At 40.7% G+C, this 23,951-nt stretch overlaps 1 protein-coding gene across 3 annotated transcripts in view; it reads right to left on the reverse strand.

The window, feature by feature from the left end:
* Window positions 1-23,951, reverse strand: part of FSD1L (fibronectin type III and SPRY domain containing 1 like) — a 98,110-nt gene that overhangs the window by 39,484 nt on the left and 34,675 nt on the right. For all 3 annotated transcript variants that reach the window (XM_073542682.1, XM_073542680.1, XM_073542681.1), the window contains exons 3-6: window positions 22,012-22,143; window positions 19,066-19,167; window positions 11,500-11,522; window positions 9,504-9,625 (exon numbers count right to left, since the gene is read on the reverse strand). In XM_073542682.1, the coding sequence (XP_073398783.1) occupies window positions 9,504-9,625; window positions 11,500-11,522; window positions 19,066-19,167; window positions 22,012-22,143 (379 nt within the window). The remainder of the gene's footprint in view (window positions 1-9,503; window positions 9,626-11,499; window positions 11,523-19,065; window positions 19,168-22,011; window positions 22,144-23,951) is intronic.

Genomic DNA, 23,951 nt, shown 5'->3' on the forward strand with positions numbered 1-23,951 from the left:
CAGGGTTTATCTACAGCATTCTATAATGCTGTAGATAAGCCCTGGTCCAACCTGAAAGATAAGAAAGAAAAAAATTCCAGAATGTGCAGGCGGCGCTGGGCCTCTCTGACCTTTCCCTGCACCTGCACTATGAAGTAATTTGCTCTGCCCTCAACAGGGCTGATAAGTATGCCTGCGCAGAAGTGCAGTGCCGGGGAGCCTGTGAAGCAAGTAGGAGGAGGGCAGTGTCGCAAGAAGATGGGAGGCGTCGGACCGGACCCCGGGTGAGAATAATAAAACTTATCTTTCAGGTCGGATCGGGGGCTTATCTACAGCATTATATAATGCTGGTGGATGCCTGCTACAGACTATCTTCCATCTACCTAGTAATGGGGTGTGAGCTACAGGGGACCAGGCACTTCATGCAGTCACATTTGAGAACATTGATGGGGTCATACACTCTTCATTACTTATTTGGTGGAGTTTTTCAGTTAAGAGAGAAGTTGTGATCTTTTACACAATTTGATAAAAGCCTTCTTGCCACCCAAAAAGAGTATTGCAACAAATAGTGTCCCAGATTTTAAATCATAAAATAACCATTAGGAAAAAAAAAATATTAAAATACCCTCCATGTACATGTAAAAATTGCTATTATGGATTACATTGTCCCAAGAAGTACTTCAAGCCGAGTGCTGGGTGACAATAATCAGTGCAATAGGTCATTCTGACCCGCCCTATAAAACTGTCCCATTAGTTAACCCCTTTAGCAAACCCCTTAAAAAATAAAGCAAAAAATAATGCTTTATTATCATACCGCCGAACAAAAAGTGCAATAACGCGCGATCAAAAAGACGAATATAAATAACCATGATACCGCTGAAAACGTCGTCTTGTCCTGCAAAAAACGAGCTGCCACACAGCGTCATCAGCGAAAAAATAAAAAAGTTATAGCTCGCAGAATAAAGCGATGCAGAATTATATTTTTTATATAAAATTGTTTTCATTGCATAAGGCTGGTTTCACATTTGCGTTTTTTAGCGCTGGAAAAAAACGCATATGTGCGCATGCGTTTTTTCCCCTATATTTAACATGGGTGCGCATACCTGCGCGCTTGTAAGCGCATGTATGCGATTTTCATGCGCTGCGTTTTTTTGGGGTGTGCGTTTGTATTTTCCAGACGCAGCATGTTGCATTTTTTGGCCCTGCAAAAAAGCGCATGCGCACATATGCGCACGTTTTGCGCTAAAAATGGCCATTATAGCCTATGGATGCGCATATGTGCGCACTGGCATGCTCATGTATGCGTTTTTTTGCATATGCGTTTTTTTTTTTTAACCATGGAATTTAGGGGTTTGGGTTAGAGTTAGGGTTAGTTAAGGGGGTTTAGGGTTAGGGTTAGGGTCAGGGTCAGGGTTAGGGTTGGGGTTTGGGTCAGGGTTAGGGTTAAGTATGGTTTGGTTAAGGGTTAGGGTCAGGGTTAGGGTCAGGATTAGGGTTAAGTATGGTTTGGTTAAGGGTTAGGGTCAGGGTTAGGGTTAGGGTCAGGGTCAGGATTAGGGTTAAGTATGGTTTGGTTAAGGGTTAGGGTCAGGGTCAGGGTTAGGGTCAGGGTTAGGGTTAAGTATGGTTTTGTTAAGGGTTAGGGTCAGGGTTAGGGTCAGGATTAGGGTTAAGTATGGTTTGGTTAAGGGTTAGGGTCAGGGTTAGGGTTATGGTCAGGGTTAGGGTTAGGGTCAGGGTTAAGTATGGTTTTGTTAAGGGTTAGGGTCAGGGTTAGGGTTAGGGTTATGGTCAGGGTTAGGGTTAAGTATGGTTTTGTTAAGGGTTAGGGTCAGGGTTAGGGTTAGGGTCAGGGTTAGGGTTAGTAAACTCATGGTTTGGGTTAGTGTGAGGGGCCACCTAATGTTGGAAAAAAACGCAAACGCGGTAAAAACGCACTAAAAACGCATACAAACGCATAAAAACGCTGCGTTTTTTTCATGCATGCGTTTTTTCAATGCGTTTTTTTGCGGGAAAAACGCGCTGCAAAAAAAAGCAAGTGTGAAACTAGCCTAAAAGCAGCAAAACATAAAAAAAGACATAAATGAGGTATTGCTGTAATCGTACTGACCCGAAGAATAAAACCACCTTATCAATTTTACCGCACGCGGAACGGTGTAAACGCACCCCCCAAAAGAAATGTTTGTGGAAAAAATATGATTTTTTTATTTTCACGCCCGAGTGTTATAAACTTCTGTGAAGCACTGGGGGGTTCAAAGTGCTCAGAATACACATCTAGATAAGTTCCTTAGGGGATCTAGTTTCCAAAATGGTGTCACTTGTGGGGAGTTTCCACTGTTTAGGTACATCAGGGGCTCTCCAAAGGCAACATGACACCCGCAGACCATTTCATCAAAGTCTGCATTCCAAAACGTCACTACTTCCCTTCCGAGCCCCGACGTGTGCCCATACAGTAGTTTTCTCCCACATATGGGGTATCAGCGTACTCAGGACAAATTGGACAACTTTTGGGGTCCAATTTATCCTGCTACCCTTGGGAAAATAAAAAAATTGGGGACTAAATGATCATGTATGTGGAAAAAATGATTTTTTTATTTTCACACCAGGCGTTATAAACTTCTGTGAAGCCCTGGGAGGTTCAAAGTTCTCACCACACATCTAGATAAGTTCCTTGGGGGGGGGGTCTAGTTTCCAAATTGGTGTCATTTGCCGGGGGTTTCCACTGTTTAGGTACATCAGGGGCTTTCCAAACGCGACATGGCATCCGATCTGAATTCCAGCCAATTTGGCATTGAAAAAGTCAAACGGCGCTCCTTCCCTTCTGAGCTCTGCCATGCGCTGAAACAGTGGTTCCCCCTCGCATATCAGGTATCAGCGTACTCAGGACAAATTGCACAATAACTTTTGCAGTCCAATTTCTCCTGTTACCCTTGGTAAAATAAAAAAAAAATTGGACCTGAAGTTATTTTTTTGTGGAAAAAGTTAAATGTTCATTTTTTTTTTTAAAAAAAATTCAAAAAAAACCTGTGAAGCACCTGAAGGGGTGCAGTTTTTAAAATGGTATCACTTTTGGGTATTTTCTATCATATAGACCCCTCAAAGCGACTTCAAATGTGATGTGGTCCGTAAAAATAAAAAGGTGCTGCAAAAATGAGAAATCACTGGTCAACTTTTAACTCTTATAACTTCCTAACAAGAAAAATAAATTTTGGTTCCAAAACTGTGCTGATGTAAAGTAAACATATGTGAAATGTTACTTAAGTTTTTTGTGTGCCATATCTCTTAGTTTTAAGGGCATAAAAATTCAAAGTTGGAAAATTGCAAAATTTTCGCCAAATTTCCATTTTTTTCACAAATAAACGCAAGCTATTTGGATGAAATTTTACCACTAACATGAAATACAATATGCCATGAGAAAACAATGTCAGAATCAGTGGGATCCATGGAAGCGTTTCAGAGTTATTACCTCAAAGGGACAGTGGTCAGAATTGTAAAAATTGGCCCAGTCATGAACGTGCAAACCACCCTTGGGGGTAAAGGGATTAATCTTCTTTGAAGTAGGGACCTGCTGCAGCGACCAGGAAATTACAGATAAGAAATATTCTGATAAAAGGCACAAAGTCTGAGATCCGTATTTTCAAGAGGCAGAGAAGTGGAAAATTTAACACCTTCAGAGGTAACTCTTGTTCTCGTTAAAGAAAAACTGGACAATTGTAGTTTAGACTCTGTCTCCAGTGTCCAAATATATGCATTGGGGTTCTCATTGATCCAATATTTATGATATTTTCGACGTCGTAGCAAAAGGGACAAACATAACACATTCACTCATATCACAATAAGGCTATTCTAACCACTCCAACTTAATAATGGCTGATGCCAAGGATAACAAATTCTACCTCCTGGGACCTCCAGGGTGAAGATATACTATAAGCAGGGCTGTGGAGTCGGAGTCGTGGAGTCGGTGCTCATTTTGGTGGAGTCGGAATAAAATGGACCGACTCCTAAAATATATAATAAATTGGGTACAGTAGTTCAGTGCAGAATGTGCTGAATATTTTTTCATAGGAATTTGGGAAAGTTCTGAAATGTCCTATAAATGACTGTTCTATTCCTGATCTAAGGCTACATTCACACACAGCGTTGTTGCTGTGTTTTTTGAGGATACGTTTTTCAGCTGCAAAAGCAGATCAGCTTTTTAAAAAACCGCATCACCTGAAAGGTTTTTTGAGCTCATAGATAATGTTTTCAATAGCAAAAGCAGATTAGAAATCTGCTCTATATATCCATTTATCCATATCATATCTGTACCAAAAAGAATGAAAGCCGTGTAGTACACAGACTAACACTCCTTTTTTTAGCACCAGTCAGGTACACCTCATAGCTGCCCAAAAGGACGCCCAGGACAGGCATTGCTCGTCTTCAGTAACATCAACATCAACTGATAGTTGGAATAAATAGACTGCATTCATCACCACATCTTCTTAAGGTGCAGGCTTTATTTTTCAAGTGTAGGGGTGTGAAGTATGAGGTTCTGCAGCAGCTGAGGTGTGCAACAGTATGAGATTCTGCCCCCCCACCCAAGGTTTGATCCTGGCTACGCCCATAGTGTGAATGTAGCCTGAGGATCTAGGCTTTATCTTTGCCGAGATAAGTCAGTGTGTGTGTGTGTATGTGTGTGTATATAGAATATAATATACATACATATACACACACACACACACACACACATATATACATACACACACACAGTACAGACCAAAAGTTTGGACACACCTTCTCAATCAAAGCGTTTTCTTTATTTTCATGACTATGAAAATTGTACATTCACTCTGAAGGCATCAAAACTATGAATTAACACATGTGGAATTATATAATTAACAAAAAAGTGTGAAACAACTGAAAATACTGTATGTCTTATATTCTAGGTTCTTCAAAGTAGCCACCTTTTGCTTTGATTTCTGCTTTGCACACTCTTGGCATTCTCTTGATGAGCTTCAAGAGGTAGTCACCGGAAATGGTTTTCACTTCACAGGTGTGCCCTGTCAGGTTTAATAAGTGGGATTTCTTGCCTTATAAATGAGGTTGGGACCATCAATTGTGTTGTGCAGAAGTCTGGTGGATACACAGGTGATTGTCCTACTGAATAGACTGTTAGAATTTGTATTATGGCAAGAAAAAAGCAGCTGAGTAAAGAAAAACCAGTGGCCATCATTACTTTAAGAAATGAAGGTTAGTCAGACCGAAAAATTGGGAAAACTTTGAAAGTGCATTGGCAAAAACCATCAAGCGCTACAAAGAAACTGGCTCACATGAGGACCGCCCCAGGAAAGGAAGACCAAGAGTCACCTCTGCTGCGGAGGATAAGTTCATCCTAGTCACCAGCCTCAGAAATCGCAGGTTAACAGCAGCTCAGAATAGAGACCAGGTCAATGCCACACAGAGTTCTAGCAGCAGACACATCTCTACAACAACTGTTAAGACTAGAGGAGACTTTGTGCAGCAGGCCTTCATGGTAAAATAGCTGCTAGGAAACCACTGCTAAGGACAGGCCACAAGCAGAAGAGACTTGTTTGGGCTAGAGAACACAAGGAATGGACATTAGACCAGTGGAAATCTGTGCTTTGGTCTGATGAGTCCGAATTTGAGATCTTTGGTTCCAACCACCATGTCATTGTGCGACGCAGAAAAGGTGAACGGATGGACTCTACATGCCTGGTTCCCACCGTGAAGCATGGAGGAGGAGGTGTGATGGTGTGTGGGTGCTTTGCTGGTGACACTGTTGGGGATTTATTCAAAATTGAAGGCATACTGAACCAGCATGGCTACCACAGCATCTTGCAGCAGCATGCTATGCCATCCGGTTTGTGTTTAGTTGGACCATCATTTATTTTTCAACAGGACAATGGCCTCAAACACACCTCCAGGCTGTGTAAGGGCTATTTGACCAAGAAGGAGAGTGATGGGGTGCTACGCCAGATGACCTGGCCTCCACAGTCACCAGACCTGAACCCAATCGAGATGGTTTGGGGTGAGCTGGACCGCAGAGTGAAGGCAAAAGGGCCAACAAGTGCTAAGCATCTCTGGGAACTCCTTCAAGACTGTTGGAAGACCATTTCCGGTGACTACCTCTTGAAGCTCATCAAGCGAATGCCAAGAGTGTGCAAAGCAGTAAACAAAGCAAAAGGTGGCTACTTTGAAGAATCTAGAATATAAGACATATTTTCAGTTGTTTCACACTTTAATTATATAATTCCACATGTGTTAATTCATAGTTTTGATGCCTTCAGAATGAATCTACAATTTTCATAGTCATGAAAATAAAGAAAACTCTTTGAATGAGAAGGTGTGTCCAAACTTTGGTCTGTACCGTATACATGTACATATATACAGTGTATTACATATTTACAATTTATTACAGTTTTTTGTGTTCTAAAGCAGGGCTGTGGAGTCGGTAAGCCAAACCTGCGACTCCGACTCCGACTCCAACTCCCACACATATTGCTTATATTTAAGTGAAAAATTTATTGTAGTACAATGTGAACCTCAGACATTTAATCATTTTTATGATCCAATAATCAAGATATTTAGATAGAACAGAATATATATTGGTGTACTACCCGGTTTTCATTCTTTTTGGTACAGATACGATATGGATAGACAGATATGGATAAATGGATAGATAGAGCAGATTTCTAATCTGCTTTTGCTATTGAAAACATTATCTATGAGCTCAAAAACCTTTCAGGTGATGCAGTTTTTTAAAAAGATGATCAGCTTTTGCAGCTGAAAAACGTATCCTCAAAAAACACAGGAAAAACGCTGTGTGTGAATGTAGCCTTAGATCAAGAATATAACAGCCATTTATAGGACATTTCATAACTTTCCCAAACTCCTATGAAAAAACATTCAGCAAATCCTGCATTGAATTACTGTACCCAATTTATTATATATTTTAGGAGTCGGTCCATTTTATACCGACTCCACCAAAATGAGCACCGACTCCGACTCCACGACTCCGACTCCACAGCCCTGTTCTAAAGTTGTATTCCAATATATAGATATTATGTTCTATCTAAATATCTTGATTATTGGATCATAGAAATGATTAAATGTCTGATGTTCACATTGTACTACAATACATTTTTCACTTAAATATAAGCAATATATGTGGGAGTCGGAGTCGGTGTAAGGGAAATTGAGGAGTCGGAGTCGCAGGTTTGCCTTACCGACTCCACAGCCCTGCCTATAAGTTGGGTATTTCATACAATTTGGAAAGACCTAGCACATCCCACAATCAGCCCTCACATGAGCTTATCAAGGGCAGTATGTAGGTGTAACCTTGGCTAATGAAAAGCAGTATTTGGGTTTGGTCATTTGTCAGTCCTAGAAAGTCACTGTTTGCTGTGGTCTCCAAGTTTTCCTAAGAAATACCTCCCTCTGCTAAGCTCCGAGCCATTTCCTTGACATTAGGTTTAATAATTTTCTTTAGTTATTCCTGTGCTTGGGTGGCAGCGCTCTGCGGGACAAGATCTAAATCTGAGCATGTGCCGCCCCCAGCGCCCATTATCCCGGGGCCATTGCATTGCAGCAATGGAGCTGCGGGAGCCTCCAGGCTATGAAAAAATGCAGACTGAGCCACCCACGCAGCACATAGAGGAGCCGCGGCCTCCGCCCCAGAATTTGTAAGTATATTACGACTAAGATGCACCCCCATTTTCTCCCAAAATTTTTTGGGGAAAAAGTGCGTCTTATAGTCATAAAAATACGGTAGTTGTTTTGTTCACATTTTGCATCATCCTTGTATATATTTTTTTTTTAAAACAAACACTGCCTACCTTTGTAGATTACATATATAATATTGAATAGCTCCGTTCCTCTTGTTCTGGAAACCGCCCCCCTGAAGCCATACGCTACCTGTAACAAGTGTTCAATCGACCTGTATAAATAATTGGTGATGGCAGTTCGTAGTGGTTTCTTTTTTTATTATTATGGAGCTCTCAGTGACCGTGCTGGGGTATATATTTGGTGAACAGGAATTGGAGGTGTATATACCTTACGCTCAGGCAAGTGAGTTCCCCCAATAACCGGCCTAGTATTGGAAGCAGCAGCGACCTCATCCATTCCTTGTCAGTCAATTGTATAATTGCCTTGACAATTGGAGACAGCAGAGTGGCATTCCCCTGGCAAACAGGTAATAGTGGTGGGATTTGTGTGACCACCCCAACTATTATCCTTGACAATGTAACAAAAGAAAGCAAGCAAACGAAGGAAAAAAAAAATAAAAAAATTGACACGTCAGCAAAGGAGATTGTATAATTATTCTTCTTTCATATTTTTTCCTCCATTTATAACACACCTTAGCCCCAACCCAAACTACACAGTGGAAACAGGTTTTTTTTCTTTCCTACCAATCAATAATTCATGGCTCATTTTTCCAAAACACTTTTCTAATACTTATCATTCCAGCTACTAGTATATTGCAACCTACACCTTGGCCTAACCTGTTGTTTCCATGCATAAAAGAAGGTATTTCCAGAAGTTTTCGAATTCTTTGCAAAAATTACTTTTGCAAATAACAGGAAAGAAATTGGATCCTTAGTGGAAGACTTCATCTTGACCCCTACAGGGTCAACAAATAGACAAAAAAAAAAAAAAAAATGTTATATATATATATATATATATATATATATATATATATATATATATATATATATATATATATATATATATATATGTATGTATATATATATATATATATATAAAAAATCAGGTGACCAAACAAAATTCAGCCTCTAGGCAACCTGTCGCTAAAATTATACAATTTGAATACATGCGATGCCTCCGACTTATAACATTTAGAATTCTTATTATATTTGATATCATGTGCACTGAACACACACACTACAATTAAAGAATCTACAATTGCAGAAGCCAAAAAATGATTCTTGGCATAGAATAGGTCAATGCAAGCTCAATCTGTAGTCTAACGAGAATGCCCATCTGTCCACGACTGAAGTCCTTTACTTTTTTCATATGAAGCAGGCTAAAATAGACACTGGAAATTATAACAGAAAATAAAATAGTGTTTTTTGGTGTAACGCTCTTGTATTTCAATGATACAGAGTAACAGTTCTAATTCCATACACTGTTGCCCCGAGAGGAAGGAGCGGAGTAAGATGCTTTTGATTCATTAGGAGACACATGCCTCTTATAGAATCCGGCGTGGCACGAAGTGGTGTGCACCATGCCACAAACCTTACTCCAGTCTATGCTGGATTTGTGGCGTAGTGAACGCTGCCACTCAAGCGGCGGTCTCAATGCTCCAGCTCTACCTGTTTTGTCGAAGATGGGCAAAAATGTTGTGAAAAGGTAAAGTCTCAATTTTTGTGCAAAAATTTGGTGAATCTACAAAGCTTTTTATGCTTTGCGGAAACAGGTCCAATATGTACAAAATATATTTATCCTACTACAGAAAACTCCAAAATTACATACGGCAGTCTATTCATTGCTATAAATTCCATTACCTGGTAAGAATTTTACGGACTGGAGCATTTGTCTTTCCTGAGAAAAATCCACCATCAAATGTGTCATGTTGTCACTGAGCTTTGGTTTCAGTGAAAGACGAAAAGCAGCAGCCATTGTGACCCTTTGGAATGAAGAATACAGAGAAAGGGACATCAAAAGTGAGACTCAATATGCACCTGTAACAAATGTATGCCAATTATCTGTTCTATACCACCAATATCTCAGACAAGCATCAGTGGGTGAGCTAATCACTAGATAGGCATATATACTTTTTACACAAGATCTTTGTTGGCTGAGCAAGAGTGAACTGGGCCAAATATGAAGTAACCAATGCTTTTTATGGTTGGAAACATTTGGTTTAGCGCCGTAGGAATGGCATATTATCATTAGCCATCATCATGTATGTGTGCAGGATTAGTGAATTTTTATGACTACAGTTTTCTATTCAGTTTAGTCAGTCGGCCATGGAATTCTACATATTTAGCCCCTGTTCTACTTACTTAGCAAATCTGTCACCAACAACACTCCCACTATCACAATGTGTTTCTGATCTTAGATTGTTTTGACAAAGAGTTTGACTGGCGATACACATTAAATAAATGACAGATGAAGTCACTTTACGATATTATTCTAATGTGTGTGGTGAAAGCTCTACAGCCTCCCTTCAAGGCAATGAAGGATTGTCCTGTTGATCTTTAACATGTCCAATGCAATGTTCCTTTAGGAGATGTACTGCAAGGCTGCAGCCACGTATACCACTTATTATCTACATAGATACATGTAAATGGTTGAGTTCATCCAATCCAATCATGCATTTCAAAGGGAACAGACAGATGTAGGTTAGGTCTGCTAACCGGATTGGAACCAGAACTTGTTGGGCTACATCTGAAGAACCTACCATAAAAAAGCGATAAAACAAATGGCAACAAATGCCTACTCCCTGATTTTAATGAAAATGGAAGATACATATTAAAGAGAAATCTGGAATTACTTCTGGCAATCAACTGAATGGGACAGACCTGCGATACCAGGCATAGTCTGCAATGAAAATGGCACAGTTTATGACAAAAAGTAGACCCATTTCCCCACCTAAAAAATATGTGTTCTTATTTTAGCATTTGGAGACAGTATTACAGACATTTCATTAGAAACATATGTCCTTGTTAATAGGAAAACCTATTAAACCCAAGAGGATATCCAATTATCTGGTGTTAAAGGGGTTTTCCCATGAAGTAAATTTTAATCAACAGATCTTTGAACAACAATAATTTCCACAATTGGATGTGTTCAAATTAAATGTTCCTGTGCTGAGATAATCTTATAAATGTGTCCCTGCTGTGTAATGGCGGTGTCTGACCGTACATGGACATAGTCTGATCACACTACAGCTCCTGAGCAGGGGAGGAAGCAAAAGGGAGGATACAGACAGGACAATATGAGATCACAGCTGATTCTGCGAGGCAAAACTTTTTCTGCTTTGCTTGTTTTTAAACATCTTTTACCTCCCAGAAAGCAGCAGCTGTGATCCTATGCTGTAATATCTGTATACTTTCTTTTGCTTTGTCCCCTGCCCAGGAGATGTGGTATGATCAAATCATGTCCCTGTACGATCAGACACAGCCATTACACAGTACACAGCAGGGGCACATTTATAAGATTATCTCAGCACAGGGACATTTTTTTAGCACATCCAATTGCTGAACTTATTTTTAATCCAGGATCTATCGACTGTTGGGAAACCCCTTTAAGTTAGCGCAACATGCCCAGCAAACCACTCTTCACAAATGGTATGTTTAAATGACAGATTTTCGGTCACCTACATTTTTGTAAATTGCTTAAGGATTATGCGATCTTGCGATCTGCTCTAATAGTTATGGTAGAATAGCACACAAAGTAACAAAATACACTGCAATCACAATATCCAAAACAAACATTTATGGTTAAAAAAAAAAAAAAAAAGGAAAAAAAAAAAAAAGGAGGATAATGGTACAGTACCTATCCTTGATCTGTCTGGCAGCCTTGGTGCAAGAAGGAGAGAGAAAGCAAAGTTAGTGTATCCATGCAAGTGAAGGAGGGCAGCAAACTCCATGCAGGATTGTAGGGCAAGAAGAGAGAAAAAACGAAATCACACCCAGGTCCTGCGCACGTGTAAGTAGTCATTGTGTAAGCCGCTCTTCAGAAAGACAAGAAACAGCAATGTTAATTAGAAGAGTTAATCATCAGGCATCAAAGAAAAGAGCACAACACACACTGGTTTTCTTGACCTGAGAAATGAAGCTGTGTACCATCCACCATTACGTTCTCTTAAAGGCAATGTAGCAAATCAATGGAACCTCCGAATGATTTAGATCTGTGGTTCCCAAACTCCAGTCCTCGCGGACCCCAACAGGTCATGTTTTCATGATTTCCATAGTGTTGCACATGTGAGAGAATTCCTGATGCCTTGATGATCCTTCCATCACCTGTGAAATACTAAGGAAATCCTGAAAACATGACCTGTTGGGGGCCGTGAAGACTGGAGTTTGGGAAACGCCGATTTAGATGATCATGTAGCTCTCTGAAAGATCATGTCAGCAATGCCTATATTGATGAATGTGTTACCCACTGACTGAAAAATCACTTTCCTAATTCATATGCAAATGAGGCTTATGTGTCACGGGAGCATCTTCCAGGCCTCTGCCTCCCTGGCTCTATCACCCCTGAATGAGCAAATCGCTGGTTCATCGGGTTAAATGATCTTTTGCGTAGCATAAGGGATCATTGTTGTCAGTGGTGCATCATTCTGTTGCCTTGCACATGCACTAAGCTAATCGAGTATAGATAGTCAGTGTACATCGTTCGCAGTTCGTACAGCCCGTGCCGGATACATGCTGTCCCTGGATCGCACAGCATGTATCAGCTGTCAGGTTCTCTGAGAATGTATGCCTATGTCTGCTCTCCCCTGTATGTACAGTGGGGCAAAAAAGTATTTAGTCAGTCAGCAATAGTGCAAGTTCCACCACTTAAAAAGATGAGAGGCGTCTGTAATTTACATCATAGGTAGACCTCAACTATGGGAGACAAACTGAGAAAAAAAAATCCAGAAAATCACATTGTCTGTTTTTTTTTCATTTTATTTGCATATTATGGTGGAAAATAAGTATTTGGTCAGAAACAAGCAATCAAGATTTCTGGCTCTCACAGACCTGTAACTTCTTCTTTAAGAGTCTCCTCTTTCCTCCACTCATTACCTGTAGTAATGGCACCTGTTTAAACTTGTTATCAGTATAAAAAGACACCTGTGCACACCCTCAAACAGTCTGACTCCAAACTCCACTATGGTGAAGACCAAAGAGCTGTCAAAGGACACCAGAAACAAAATTGTAGCCCTGCACCAGGCTGGGAAGACTGAATCTGCAATAGCCAACCAGCTTGGAGTGAAGAAATCAACTGTGGGAGCAATAATTAGAAAATGGAAGACATACAAGACCACTGATAATCTCCCTCGATCTGGTGCTCCACGCAAAATCCCACCCCGTGGGGTCAGAATGATCACAAGAACGGTGAGCAAAAATCCCAGAACCACGCGGGGGGGACCTAGTGAATGAACTGCAGAGAGCTGGGACCAATGTAACAAGGCCTACCATAAGTAACACACTACGCCACCATGGACTCAGATCCTGCAGTGCCAGACGTGTCCCACTGCTTAAGCCTGTACATGTCCGGGCCCGTCTGAAGTTTGCTAGAGAGCATTTGGATGATCCAGAGGAGTTTTGGGAGAATGTCCTATGGTCTGATGAAACCAAACTGGAACTGTTTGGTAGAAACACAACTTGTCGTGTTTGGAGGAAAAAGAATACTGAGTTGCATCCATCAAACACCATACCTACTGTATAGCATGGTGGTGGAAACATCATGCTTTGGGGCTGTTTCTCTGCAAAGGGGCCAGGACGACTGATCCGAGTACATGAAAGAATGAATGGGGCCATGTATCGTGAGATTTTGAGTGCAAACCTCCTTCCATCAGCAAGGGCATTGATGATGAAACGTGGCTGGGTCTTTCAACATGACAATGATCCAAAGCACACCGCCAGGGCAACGAAGGGGTGGCTTCGTAAGAAGCATTTCAAGGTCCTGGAGTGGCCTAGCCAGTCTCCAGATCTCAACCCTATAGAAAACCTTTGGAGGGAGTTGAAAGTCCGTGTTGCCAAGCGAAAAGCCAAAAACATCACTGCTCTAGAGGAGATCTGCATGGAGGAATGGGCCAACATACCAACAACAGTGTGTGGCAACCTTGTGAAGACTTACAGAAAACGTTTGACCTCTGTCATTGCCAACAAAGGATATATCACAAAGTATTGAGATGAAATTTTGTTTCTGACCAAATACTTATTTTCCACCATGATATGCAAATAAAATGAAAAAAAAACAGACAATGTGATTTTCTGGTTTTTTTTTTTCTCAGTTTGTCTCCCATAGTTGAGGTCTACCTATGATGTAAATTACAGACGCCTCTCATCTTTTTAAGTGGTGGAACTTGCACTACTGCTGACTGACTAAATACTTTTTTGCCCCACTGTATGTGTAATGTGAAAACGCTTGCAAAAGTGTGTGTGTCTATTTAAGTGGGGCCTGGCAAAATGGAGACCTAGACACACAGCCTCCATAGGGGCCCGTCACTCTGTGTCCGTCAAAAAGTCCAAGACAGTCTAATAGGGCACTTTTTCCCTGTCCATAAAAAAAAAAAAAAATGTAAAGCAAAAGAGTCTTTATAATTTTTATTTGTACGTTTCTACGGACACAAGTCTATGTAGACAAGAGGGGGAGGAGCTAGAGACAGAGCTCCTCCTTCCTACCGCCTACAGAATATCATCAATGGCAGCCGCCATCTCCTATCTCAGTAATTCGGAAAGTCTTCACTGAAAACAGATTTTATTTCAGAATTGAGAATTTTGATAATAACTTATCAGTCCTGGCAGTTAATTAAGCAAATGCGTCTGAAAATATTTATTCATAGTTGCTTATCTTTATGTGTACTATTGATAAATGGAATAAAAATTAAAACAACGGTTACTCCTTAAGGAGTCCGCGTTTTTTTTTGTTTTGTGTTTTTTTTTTTAAAGCTGAAGAAACGTATACAGATTACAGTTTACAGTGAATGCAGCGGACGTCTTTATATCAGAATTATGGGCTGTAGACATGGGTCACTTAGAACCATAATGATTTATCATGGTTTTCCAATGTCTGTAAAAAAGTCCAGTACTTAACCCTGGTCACCTCCATTACATGATTCAGCTCACCAGTTTTGCAATAGAAACTAGCATAAAAAAAAAAGTAGAAAAAAAAATCCTGATGTCAAAACGTCATCAAAACTGGACACTCCGCATTGGAAAGACAGCCAAGCATGTTACAATTCCAACTATAGTAAAGTATCCCACATTTCATGACTATCGGCAGATTGGAGTGCTGCTGAAAAGGCGACATTTCCCCTTCTGTTCCCAGGGACCGTGGAGAGAATGGAGAAGCATTGTAGACAATTCTTCCCACGTCTGGACGGCTTGTGTTTGGTTAGTGATGTCATCCCTACGCTCCACTGATTCCCAATGCTGCCTACCAAGCTATTCATTGTGCACTTTGTTGCCCATCTGTAGGACGTTAAACAGCCGGCCTTGTTTCACAGAACTTGCGGACCAAAGTTAGAACTTGACTATTTGCTCACAAATTAAAGTTTCTCATAAGAAGCGGAGAATTTATGGTACATCTGTCATAAAATAAAAGGTTTTTGATCTTTTAAAAGGTGGCGGAAATTCACTAAACAACATTTTATAAAACATTTTCATATTGGCTCTCATCTCAGACCAGCAGGACCTGGCTTGCAGCTCTTCACAGCAGGTTTTAAAATGAGAGGTTTGCCGTGTCGTTTTATATTTCGGCAGTGCACTAGAGAAGATCCTAAGCAGGACACATGCTACTTTTGTACTCAGACAAGTAGGAACCAGCTGAAGTTTACTATAGGCATTAAAAATACAGCTATTAAGTATACACCATTCTAAGTAAGTCTTTCAGCACAATTTGACAGTTCAAACAAAGCACATGTGCTCAGTGCACCCTTGGTGTGGTTATACGGCTCAACGCACTTTAACGGCTACTTGTTACCATTTATCTCTACAGAGATAGATGGAAAACAAATATGTGGAAAGGCATGTTGAACTATTCAGCCATTACAAAAGGGCCAACCAAGTGTCTGAGCTTGGTCTGAACAGTCTTTTTGCACTCTCCTTCAAGCTGAGTTAACATCTGCACTAGTATCTTCATTTCCTGTTCTGTATAAAGTGGTCCATCATTTTACGAGAAAATAAATAGCTTTGTTTGCTGCCTAATTTTTATAGGCATTTTTGACAGAATCTGAGACAGGGGTTCAAAATCTGTCAAAAAAAGGAGCAGTGACTTTTCTACACGTATGACACAGGTAGATCTCTGTTATTTAAAGAAGCACTCCAAAGTTTTTATTCTCTTAATATATTTCAGTCATATTATACAACACTGTGTACTTACAATTGCTCATTTTGCCTTTCTACCCAGCTAATTCTTTTCTATTCTTTGCGCTATGTAGAAACAGAAAGTCTCTTGTTCCTGCAGAAATCATTTCACTATTCAACTCCTGACCCAGCTGTTCCCTCCTCCCCCATATGCCAGAGGCTTTTGCAGTGATGACTCATGCAGGGAAAACTGACCTCCTGTTTCTACAAAGAGCTTAGAAGGATTCAGCTAGTCAGTTTTTAGTCATGTGATATCGTAATAGATCTAATGGAAAAAAGAGAAGACTTTACTGGGTAGAAAGGCAAAATAAGCAACTGTAAGTACACAGTGCTATATAATATGATGACTGCAATATTTTAAGATAATTTTGATGGAAATCCTTCAATACACTGGTATGCACTTTAGAAAGTTGTCAGCTAGTTATTTAAAGGGCAATAAAGGCCACAATACACAGTCTATAGTGAACAGAGCTAGACAATATCAGAGGGATCAGTTGACAGTCTAAGGAGTATGGAGATCTACTGAAGTATACTGCCTTGTTGGATTTACAATAGCCTATCATTTGTTCTACTCTTAATAAGCTGCTGCCATTGGAGTCTGGCAGTGGCTCTCAGAGAACTCAGGATTGGCTAAATTAGCATTTCTGTGTATGTGAGATATGGCTGTCATCTGACAGCCATCTAATGGGTATGGAGGCGTTACAGCACCAAAATAAAACATAACACTGGAGTAGTGAAACTAATCTAAGTTCCCGACCCCAAGTATTATACTTACCAGCTGCCATCTTTATCTGTTATCAGCGCCGCACCAGTTGGACTTCTGCACGTCGTGACCTGCCAGATCACTTGGTTGTTTGCTGGTTAAGCCAGAAGTCACTACTCCTTGTAAATCTATGAAACAACGCTCTCAGACTTACAGTGAGAGCTTGTGATTGTTACCTATGACTTCCGGACAGTCAGAAGTTCTGGTCACAGATGATGGATCAGGACTGGAATGGCGCTGGGAAGAGCTGATGACAGCAGCTGGTGATTATAATATTAGGGGAAGGAAAATCATATTGGGGCAATACTCCAGCTCTGAAAGAAAAAAAAATGCTGGCGTTCTGCTTTAAAGTGATGTAGCCCTTCTCTCATGCGAATTAAGGGACCAAGTAGGCTAAAATCCAACAACTTAATCCTTCTAAACCTACCTTTGTCATTGAGGAAACTCTCATACACTTTAGGTGCTCGACCGTTCCCACTGGTTTCAGCCAACATTAAATCTAATATGTAAGGTCAGCCTTTGATTATTATAGCAGTGATTAGTCAAATACTATTTCAACCTGACAAATAAGCAAGAAAGACATGCATCTTGGTATCTATCATGCTGACCTAGTAGCAGTTTACAGAGGTAGATCACTTTATAAAGGCGAAATTGTGGAAATGTCAGAAGTAAACAGAATGTGACAGCAGGACATCTGTATGATGACCAATGTTGGAAGCAATGGCATCATACCAATCAGAGTTTCGCCATGTTTAAGATGGCGTCATCGGTATGATGCCAAGTCACAACTAACAGATTATACAAAAGATATTTGCAAACTTCAGGATCAGAATAAAACTATCAATTATGGAATACTTAAACAAGTAATTTCATTTTTCTTAGGCTTTTATTCACACATCTGTAATTTTGATCAGCATTTCTATGCCAAAACCACGCGTGTCTCCAAAACACAGAACAGTAGTGATGAGTGAGTATAATCGTTGCTCGGGTTTTCCCTATCATGCTCGGCTGGTCTCTGAGTATTTTGGCGTGCTCGGAGGTTTAATTTTCGTTTCCTCAGCTGCCTGATTTACGCCTGCAAGACAGCTTGAATACATGTGTGGAATGCCTGTTTATTAGGAAATTCCCACATGTATTCAGCCTCTCTACAAATCCCAAATCATGCAGCTGAGACGACGAAGACAATCTCCGACTCCGAGCACGCCAAAATACTCAGAGGACACCCGAGCATGCTCGGGAAAACCCGAGCAACGAGTATACTCGCCCATCACTACAGAACAGATGTCAATCTTTCAATTGTAGTTTTTCTCTGCCCGTTCCAATCCTGATTTTGGCATACAAAAAAAAAAAGCCCGTAAAAAACCACGGTCAGTTGCGAATTATGCCATGTCACACCTTTTAGCTCTTCTGGAACTGAAAGAGGATAGGGCACGAAGTTCTAAAGATCACTATGAGCCCTAGCGCCTTTAAAATATTAAATGCACTTTATAGGTTTTACAGAGATAGTAGTTCATATTAATCTTGGTTGCGACATTTCAAAGGATCTTTAATTTTGTATGTGTAATTAGTCTTCATTGGGCATCATATCAATGCCACCATCCTAAATGGGTGGTCCAGGCTTAGCAGAAAAAGCTGCAGTCACTGTGTGAGACTGCAAATTGCTGAATCGTGACAGCGTGCTTATTATGCTGTACTTGCCTACCGTTGTGCTTGCCGCTCAAAACTCTGCCTCTCCGCTGTTCCCTGCTGGACATTATTGATAAGCCTGCAGTAATATGAAGTATATATCATATGACCATTGCAGCCAATCACTGGATTCAGCAGTCAGGCCCAGGTAGACAGAATAAGCCTGCTGACCCAGTGACTGACCAGAGAGGTCAAGTGTTGTAGACATAACTTCACTGCTGCAGCCCTGTCACCAATTATCAGTATGGAGCAGCAGAGACGTGACATTGATGTGGCAAAGGTAGGTAACTAGAGCTTAGATTATCATTTTGCAAGGTCAGGAGACCCGGCCACCGTTTGTAATGACAATCCCTTTAGGTAACGTGTAGTTTCGTGCTTAACTACAGTATTGACCAGTGCTGAGCACAGTTATGAAGGATCTGACTATAGAAAGACAAGAAAGGCATGAAACCAGTGAAGGTGCCTAGCTATGCCCCTAAATACACTCATGCAGAGGCAATCCATGCCCTTATAAGTAACCAAATAAGTATATATGTAAAAAACATATGAAGAAACATGTCTGTTAGGTTTGTCTTCAATGTCACATTTCGGTACCTTGGAAAACTCCTCGGGCTCTTTTACGTCCATCGACCGTGAAGCAAACTCTAATAGCTCCTCTGAGCTCTCCAAGGCATTTGTACATTGGGACAGCTGATTCTAGGACAGAATGGAGATATCAGAGGGCAATGTTAAGTGCGACTTTGGAGTGACATAATGTGATTGAAGAGCACAGACATTACCAATCCAAATCCATAAAGCTACTTACTCAAAATACGGAACTCTGAAAGGGAAGCCATCATAAGAAAACTATCTGTTGTATAAATAAGGTGATAAGTACTTTAATAAAAGGGGAAAAAAAATAGTGATCTTGCAGTTTTCACACTGGCCACTATGATTTTTTTTAGATTACTTCCTGTTCTTCAAGGAAGAGTTTACAGGAGTTTCATCATCAGAGGCAGGATTGCAATGACAGGTAACACCTCTATACACAGCTGATAACACGGGATCCACCAATCACAATAGGCGATGTCACAGTTGACCTTGCTCCCCATCCCTGATCTTTATAAATGCTCATTAGACACTTCAATACCAAAGATAGGGTCACAATTTAACCATTGCGGCGATGTACATGTGTTGTTTCCTGAAACAAAAGGAACCTAGAGTCTTAAAAAGCCTAAAAGGTCAGCATTAAATTGCTACATACCCTTTGTTCTTAGCACAATCTGTTTATGGCCACTTTCCCACCTTCAGTATTTAGTCATTATTTGAAAGCCAAAACCAGGAGTGGAACAATCAGATGAAAAGTATAATAGAAACACGTCACCACTTCTGGATTTATCACCCACTCCTGGTTTAGGCTTACAAATACTGAAGTCAAATAGTAAAGGTGGGAACGTTGCCTTAAGAATAAAATCGCATTACCAAAAATGTTTTGATCATTCATTTAACATAAAAACATGGTTTAATCCAGGGCTGTGGAGTCGGTAAGCCAAACCTGCGACTCCGACTCCGACTCCTCAATTTCCCTTACTCCGACTCCAACTCCGACTCCGACTCCACGACTCCGACTCCCACACATATTGCTTATATTTAAGTGAAAAATTTATTGTAGTACAATGTGAACCTCAGACATTTAATCATTTTTATGATCCAATAATCAAGATATTTAGATAGAACAGAATATATATTGGTGTACTACCCGGTTTTCATTCTTTTTGGTACAGATACGATATGGATAGACAGATATGGATAAATGGATGTATAGATAGAGCAGATTTCTAATCTGCTTTTGCTATTGAAAACATTATCTATGAGCTCAAAAACCTTTCAGGTGATGCAGTTTTTTAAAAAGATGATCAGCTTTTGCAGCTGAAAAACGTATCCTCAAAAAACACAGGAAAAACGTTGTGTGTGAATGTAGCCTTAGATCAGGAATATAACAGCCATTTATAGGACATTTCATAACTTTCCCAAACTCCTATGAAAAAATATTCAGCACATCCTGCATTGAATTACTGTACCCAATTTATTATATATTTTAGGAGTCGGAGTCGGTCCATTTTATACCGACTCCAACTCCGACTCCGACTCCACCAAAATGAGCACCGACTCCGACTCCACGACTCCGACTCCACAGCCCTGGTTTAATCAATGGGTTATTTTCTGAGGATAGCTTCTCTTCAATGTTTGCTTGAGATCAATTTAATAAAAAGCCAATTTACCAATAAGTTTGCTTTTTAAGTGTCAGCGTAGACCACAAACCCAAGCAAGCCATAGCAAAATTGAGACTGTTGTTCCTGGTCTAATTTAATCCCCATACAGATGACAATCCAGCAGCTGTTGGCTGTACATGATAGCTGACAACTTGCTGCATCAGCCATAATAAGTGTGGTCACCATCCTTATCTATTTAACCCCTTAGATACTGCTGTCAATAGTGACTATCATATAAATGGTTAAAAGAGTGTGGCTTCTCCCTCTTTATCCCCATCAACATCCCGAGGTCATGATTGTGTGGTCCTGATGTTTGCCATGGCAATTCATGAGCAAATATTGGCCTTAGAGTCTGCCGGCTATAGCGAGCTCTTCAGAAGTCAGCGACATTTAGTTGGTAAAAATACCACTTTTTCATGCCTATCATGCCACTTTTTATTAATTCCTGAAAATCACCTGAAGGGTTAATAAACTACCTGACCAGCAGTTTTGAATATGTCAGGGGGCACTGTTTTTAAAATGGTATCACTTTTGTGGGTTTTCCAATATATAGGATCCTTAAAGTCACTCCTAACTTGGATAGGTCACTCAAAAAAATAATTTTTGTAAATTTCCATGAAAAAATTAAAAATGGCTGCTACATTTTTAAATCTCCTAAAATGCTATCAAAATAAAATAACATTTTAAAAGTGGTGCTGATGTAAAGCAGACATGTGGGAAATGTTATTTATTAATGTTTTTCTGTGGTATGACTATCTGGATTAAAGGGATAATCATTCAAAGTTTTAAAATTGCTATTTTTTTTACATTTGTCAAATATCTGATATTTTTTATAAATAAACACAAAAGATATCAACCTAAGTTTACCATTATCATAACGTATAATGTGTCATGGAAAAACATTCTCAAAATCACTGGAATTTGTCGAAGCGTTCCAGAGTTATTACCACATAAAGGGACTCGTCAGATTTTTAAAATTTGGCTCTGTCACTAAGGGGTCAAACCACCATAGAAAAGTCATTTACACATTTGGTGGGTTATTTTTTTAACCACTAAATTCCTTATATGCAACGATATTGAATATTAGGTTTGACTAGGACACACATCGCCTTCTGACTACATTGATTCCATGGGATCCCATGTTTGGCAGATTCGCCAGCGGGTTCACATGAAGATGTGAAAATAAAACACATTCATATGATGTACATGCAAACCTTAATTCCATAAAGAGGAGTCAATTGTCAGCATCCAGTAATAGACATAAAGGTACCATTAAGTGCACGCTCACCTGTAACTCCTGGGTTTTGTGGGCTTGTTCTTGCTTTATACTGTTAGTCATGCTCTCTTTCATCTCATCCAACACTGAGTAAAGGCCATCAAACTCTTCATCCAAGTCTGAGAGCACTTTGGTAGAGTTTGCCTTCAAAACAAAGCCAAGACAGAGATCACCAATTTTCCCATAAATAAAAATGCATCGAAGGTCTCAATCTAATTATATTACGTTTAAATACATTTGTGCATGGGCTGATTTTTTTTCCAGGGCTCAAACAACCATTTGTACACCCTTTTATTTCCATAGATATAAATCCTAAATGAATATTCCTCTGGGCAAAGATGTCGTTAACAAATGGCAGAAGGCATTCATCGCTCTCCTTAGTTATCAGTGCCATGGACTCGTTAGTCACCACCATACAAGTGACTGTCTGATGCCTATTAGCCGAACAGAACACCAGATGCAGTGTTCCTGGTGTGAATGATGACTTCCAAGACGGCTCCTAGGAATTCAAGCAGGCTATTAGAACAAGCAATCAGGGAATGTAAAGGGAGTCTGTCAACACAGAATGACTGCACCTGGTCAGACACATAGCCCTAAGTAAAAAAAGAATACCTTTAGTGACCAAATCCGTTCCTGTATTTGACCAAAATACTTCCTTATTCAAATATCCTAGTGAGGCGCTCTATGCACCCTTGGCATGGCCGATCAGGTCAATGTACCTTCCCACCTGTTTGCCCATTGATCTCCAACCACTCTGGTGTCCTGTGAAGGATGAAGAGGGTGGAGATGGAGAGCAAGTAGGTGGGAAGATGCAATGAACTGCTCAGCCACGCCAATGGTGCACTGAGCACCTTATTAGCATACATGAATAAAGAACTATTTCTAGCAAATACAGCAACAGATTTGAACACTACAGGTAGGATTTTTTTATTAAGGATTGTAAGTTAGCGCTGTCATACAAGTTTGGGGATACTCGCTTGGCAGCCAAATAATCACGTCCGGCATCGGTTTTCCATAAAACAGTAACAATCCATGCGGTTTATTCTGGCATCATAAACCATCAGCAGCAACATAAAGTTCATATAATCAGCATAGCGTTCATGACAGAGCGTCCCTCTGTTATCCCTGTGGTCACACAGGTTACGCAATGTCCAGTACTCAGGCTCTTCAGCCTCACAGATATCTCACCCCGTCAGGTTTACCTCATGGCTGCTTCAGCTCACTGCAGATGTTCATTCCCTCTCCCTGGGAACTGTCAGACGCTTGCAGCCATTACTCACAGCCACTTCACGTGCTGTCAGGCAGGAAGCCCCATCTCCCAGCGGGACCTTCCACAACGGACCAACCGGGTCCAAGCATTCATTCATGTGACCTACCCTGGCCACCTTATATGGTCCGTAGCCACGCCCACCGGGTCATATGGCTATGACCTCATCACAGGTGCTACACACTCACATAGTCTTTTACTACCAGCGTTTTCAGACACACCCCTGGTACATTGGAACGAAAGATCAGCTCTGCTGATAAGCACATAAGCAAGCCTTCATCTCAAGGCCACCCTCCTTGAGATACATTATGATCATTCAGCATCCTACTCCTATCAGGACACTGGAAATGCTTATATGCCTGTCCTGGGGCACCAACACAGCGCCCCCTAGTGGACACAGTGGTCACTACACCACAGGATATATTGTCTACAACAGACCTGGGTAAAGTGCAACCCGCAGACTGAGACAGCTGAGGGGCTGGAAAACTGGGGTCCACGGGCCGCACCGTGTCCTCCCATTCGCTGTCTAAATAGGCGCTGCTGACTGCATTGGTGGAGGGGCCTCCAGACACTTCCTCCACCAATCAGCATGTAAAACAGCTGACGCGATGACGTCATTTCATTGAGTCAGCTGTGTGCTGCAGTGCGGAGAGTCAGCGCACCGAAGATAGGGAGACAAGCAGAG

Source organism: Dendrobates tinctorius, unplaced genomic scaffold (assembly GCF_039654945.1).
Source record: "Dendrobates tinctorius isolate UK_male_01 unplaced genomic scaffold, ASM3965494v1 ptg000128l, whole genome shotgun sequence".
Classification (NCBI taxonomy): Eukaryota; Metazoa; Chordata; class Amphibia; order Anura; family Dendrobatidae; genus Dendrobates; species Dendrobates tinctorius.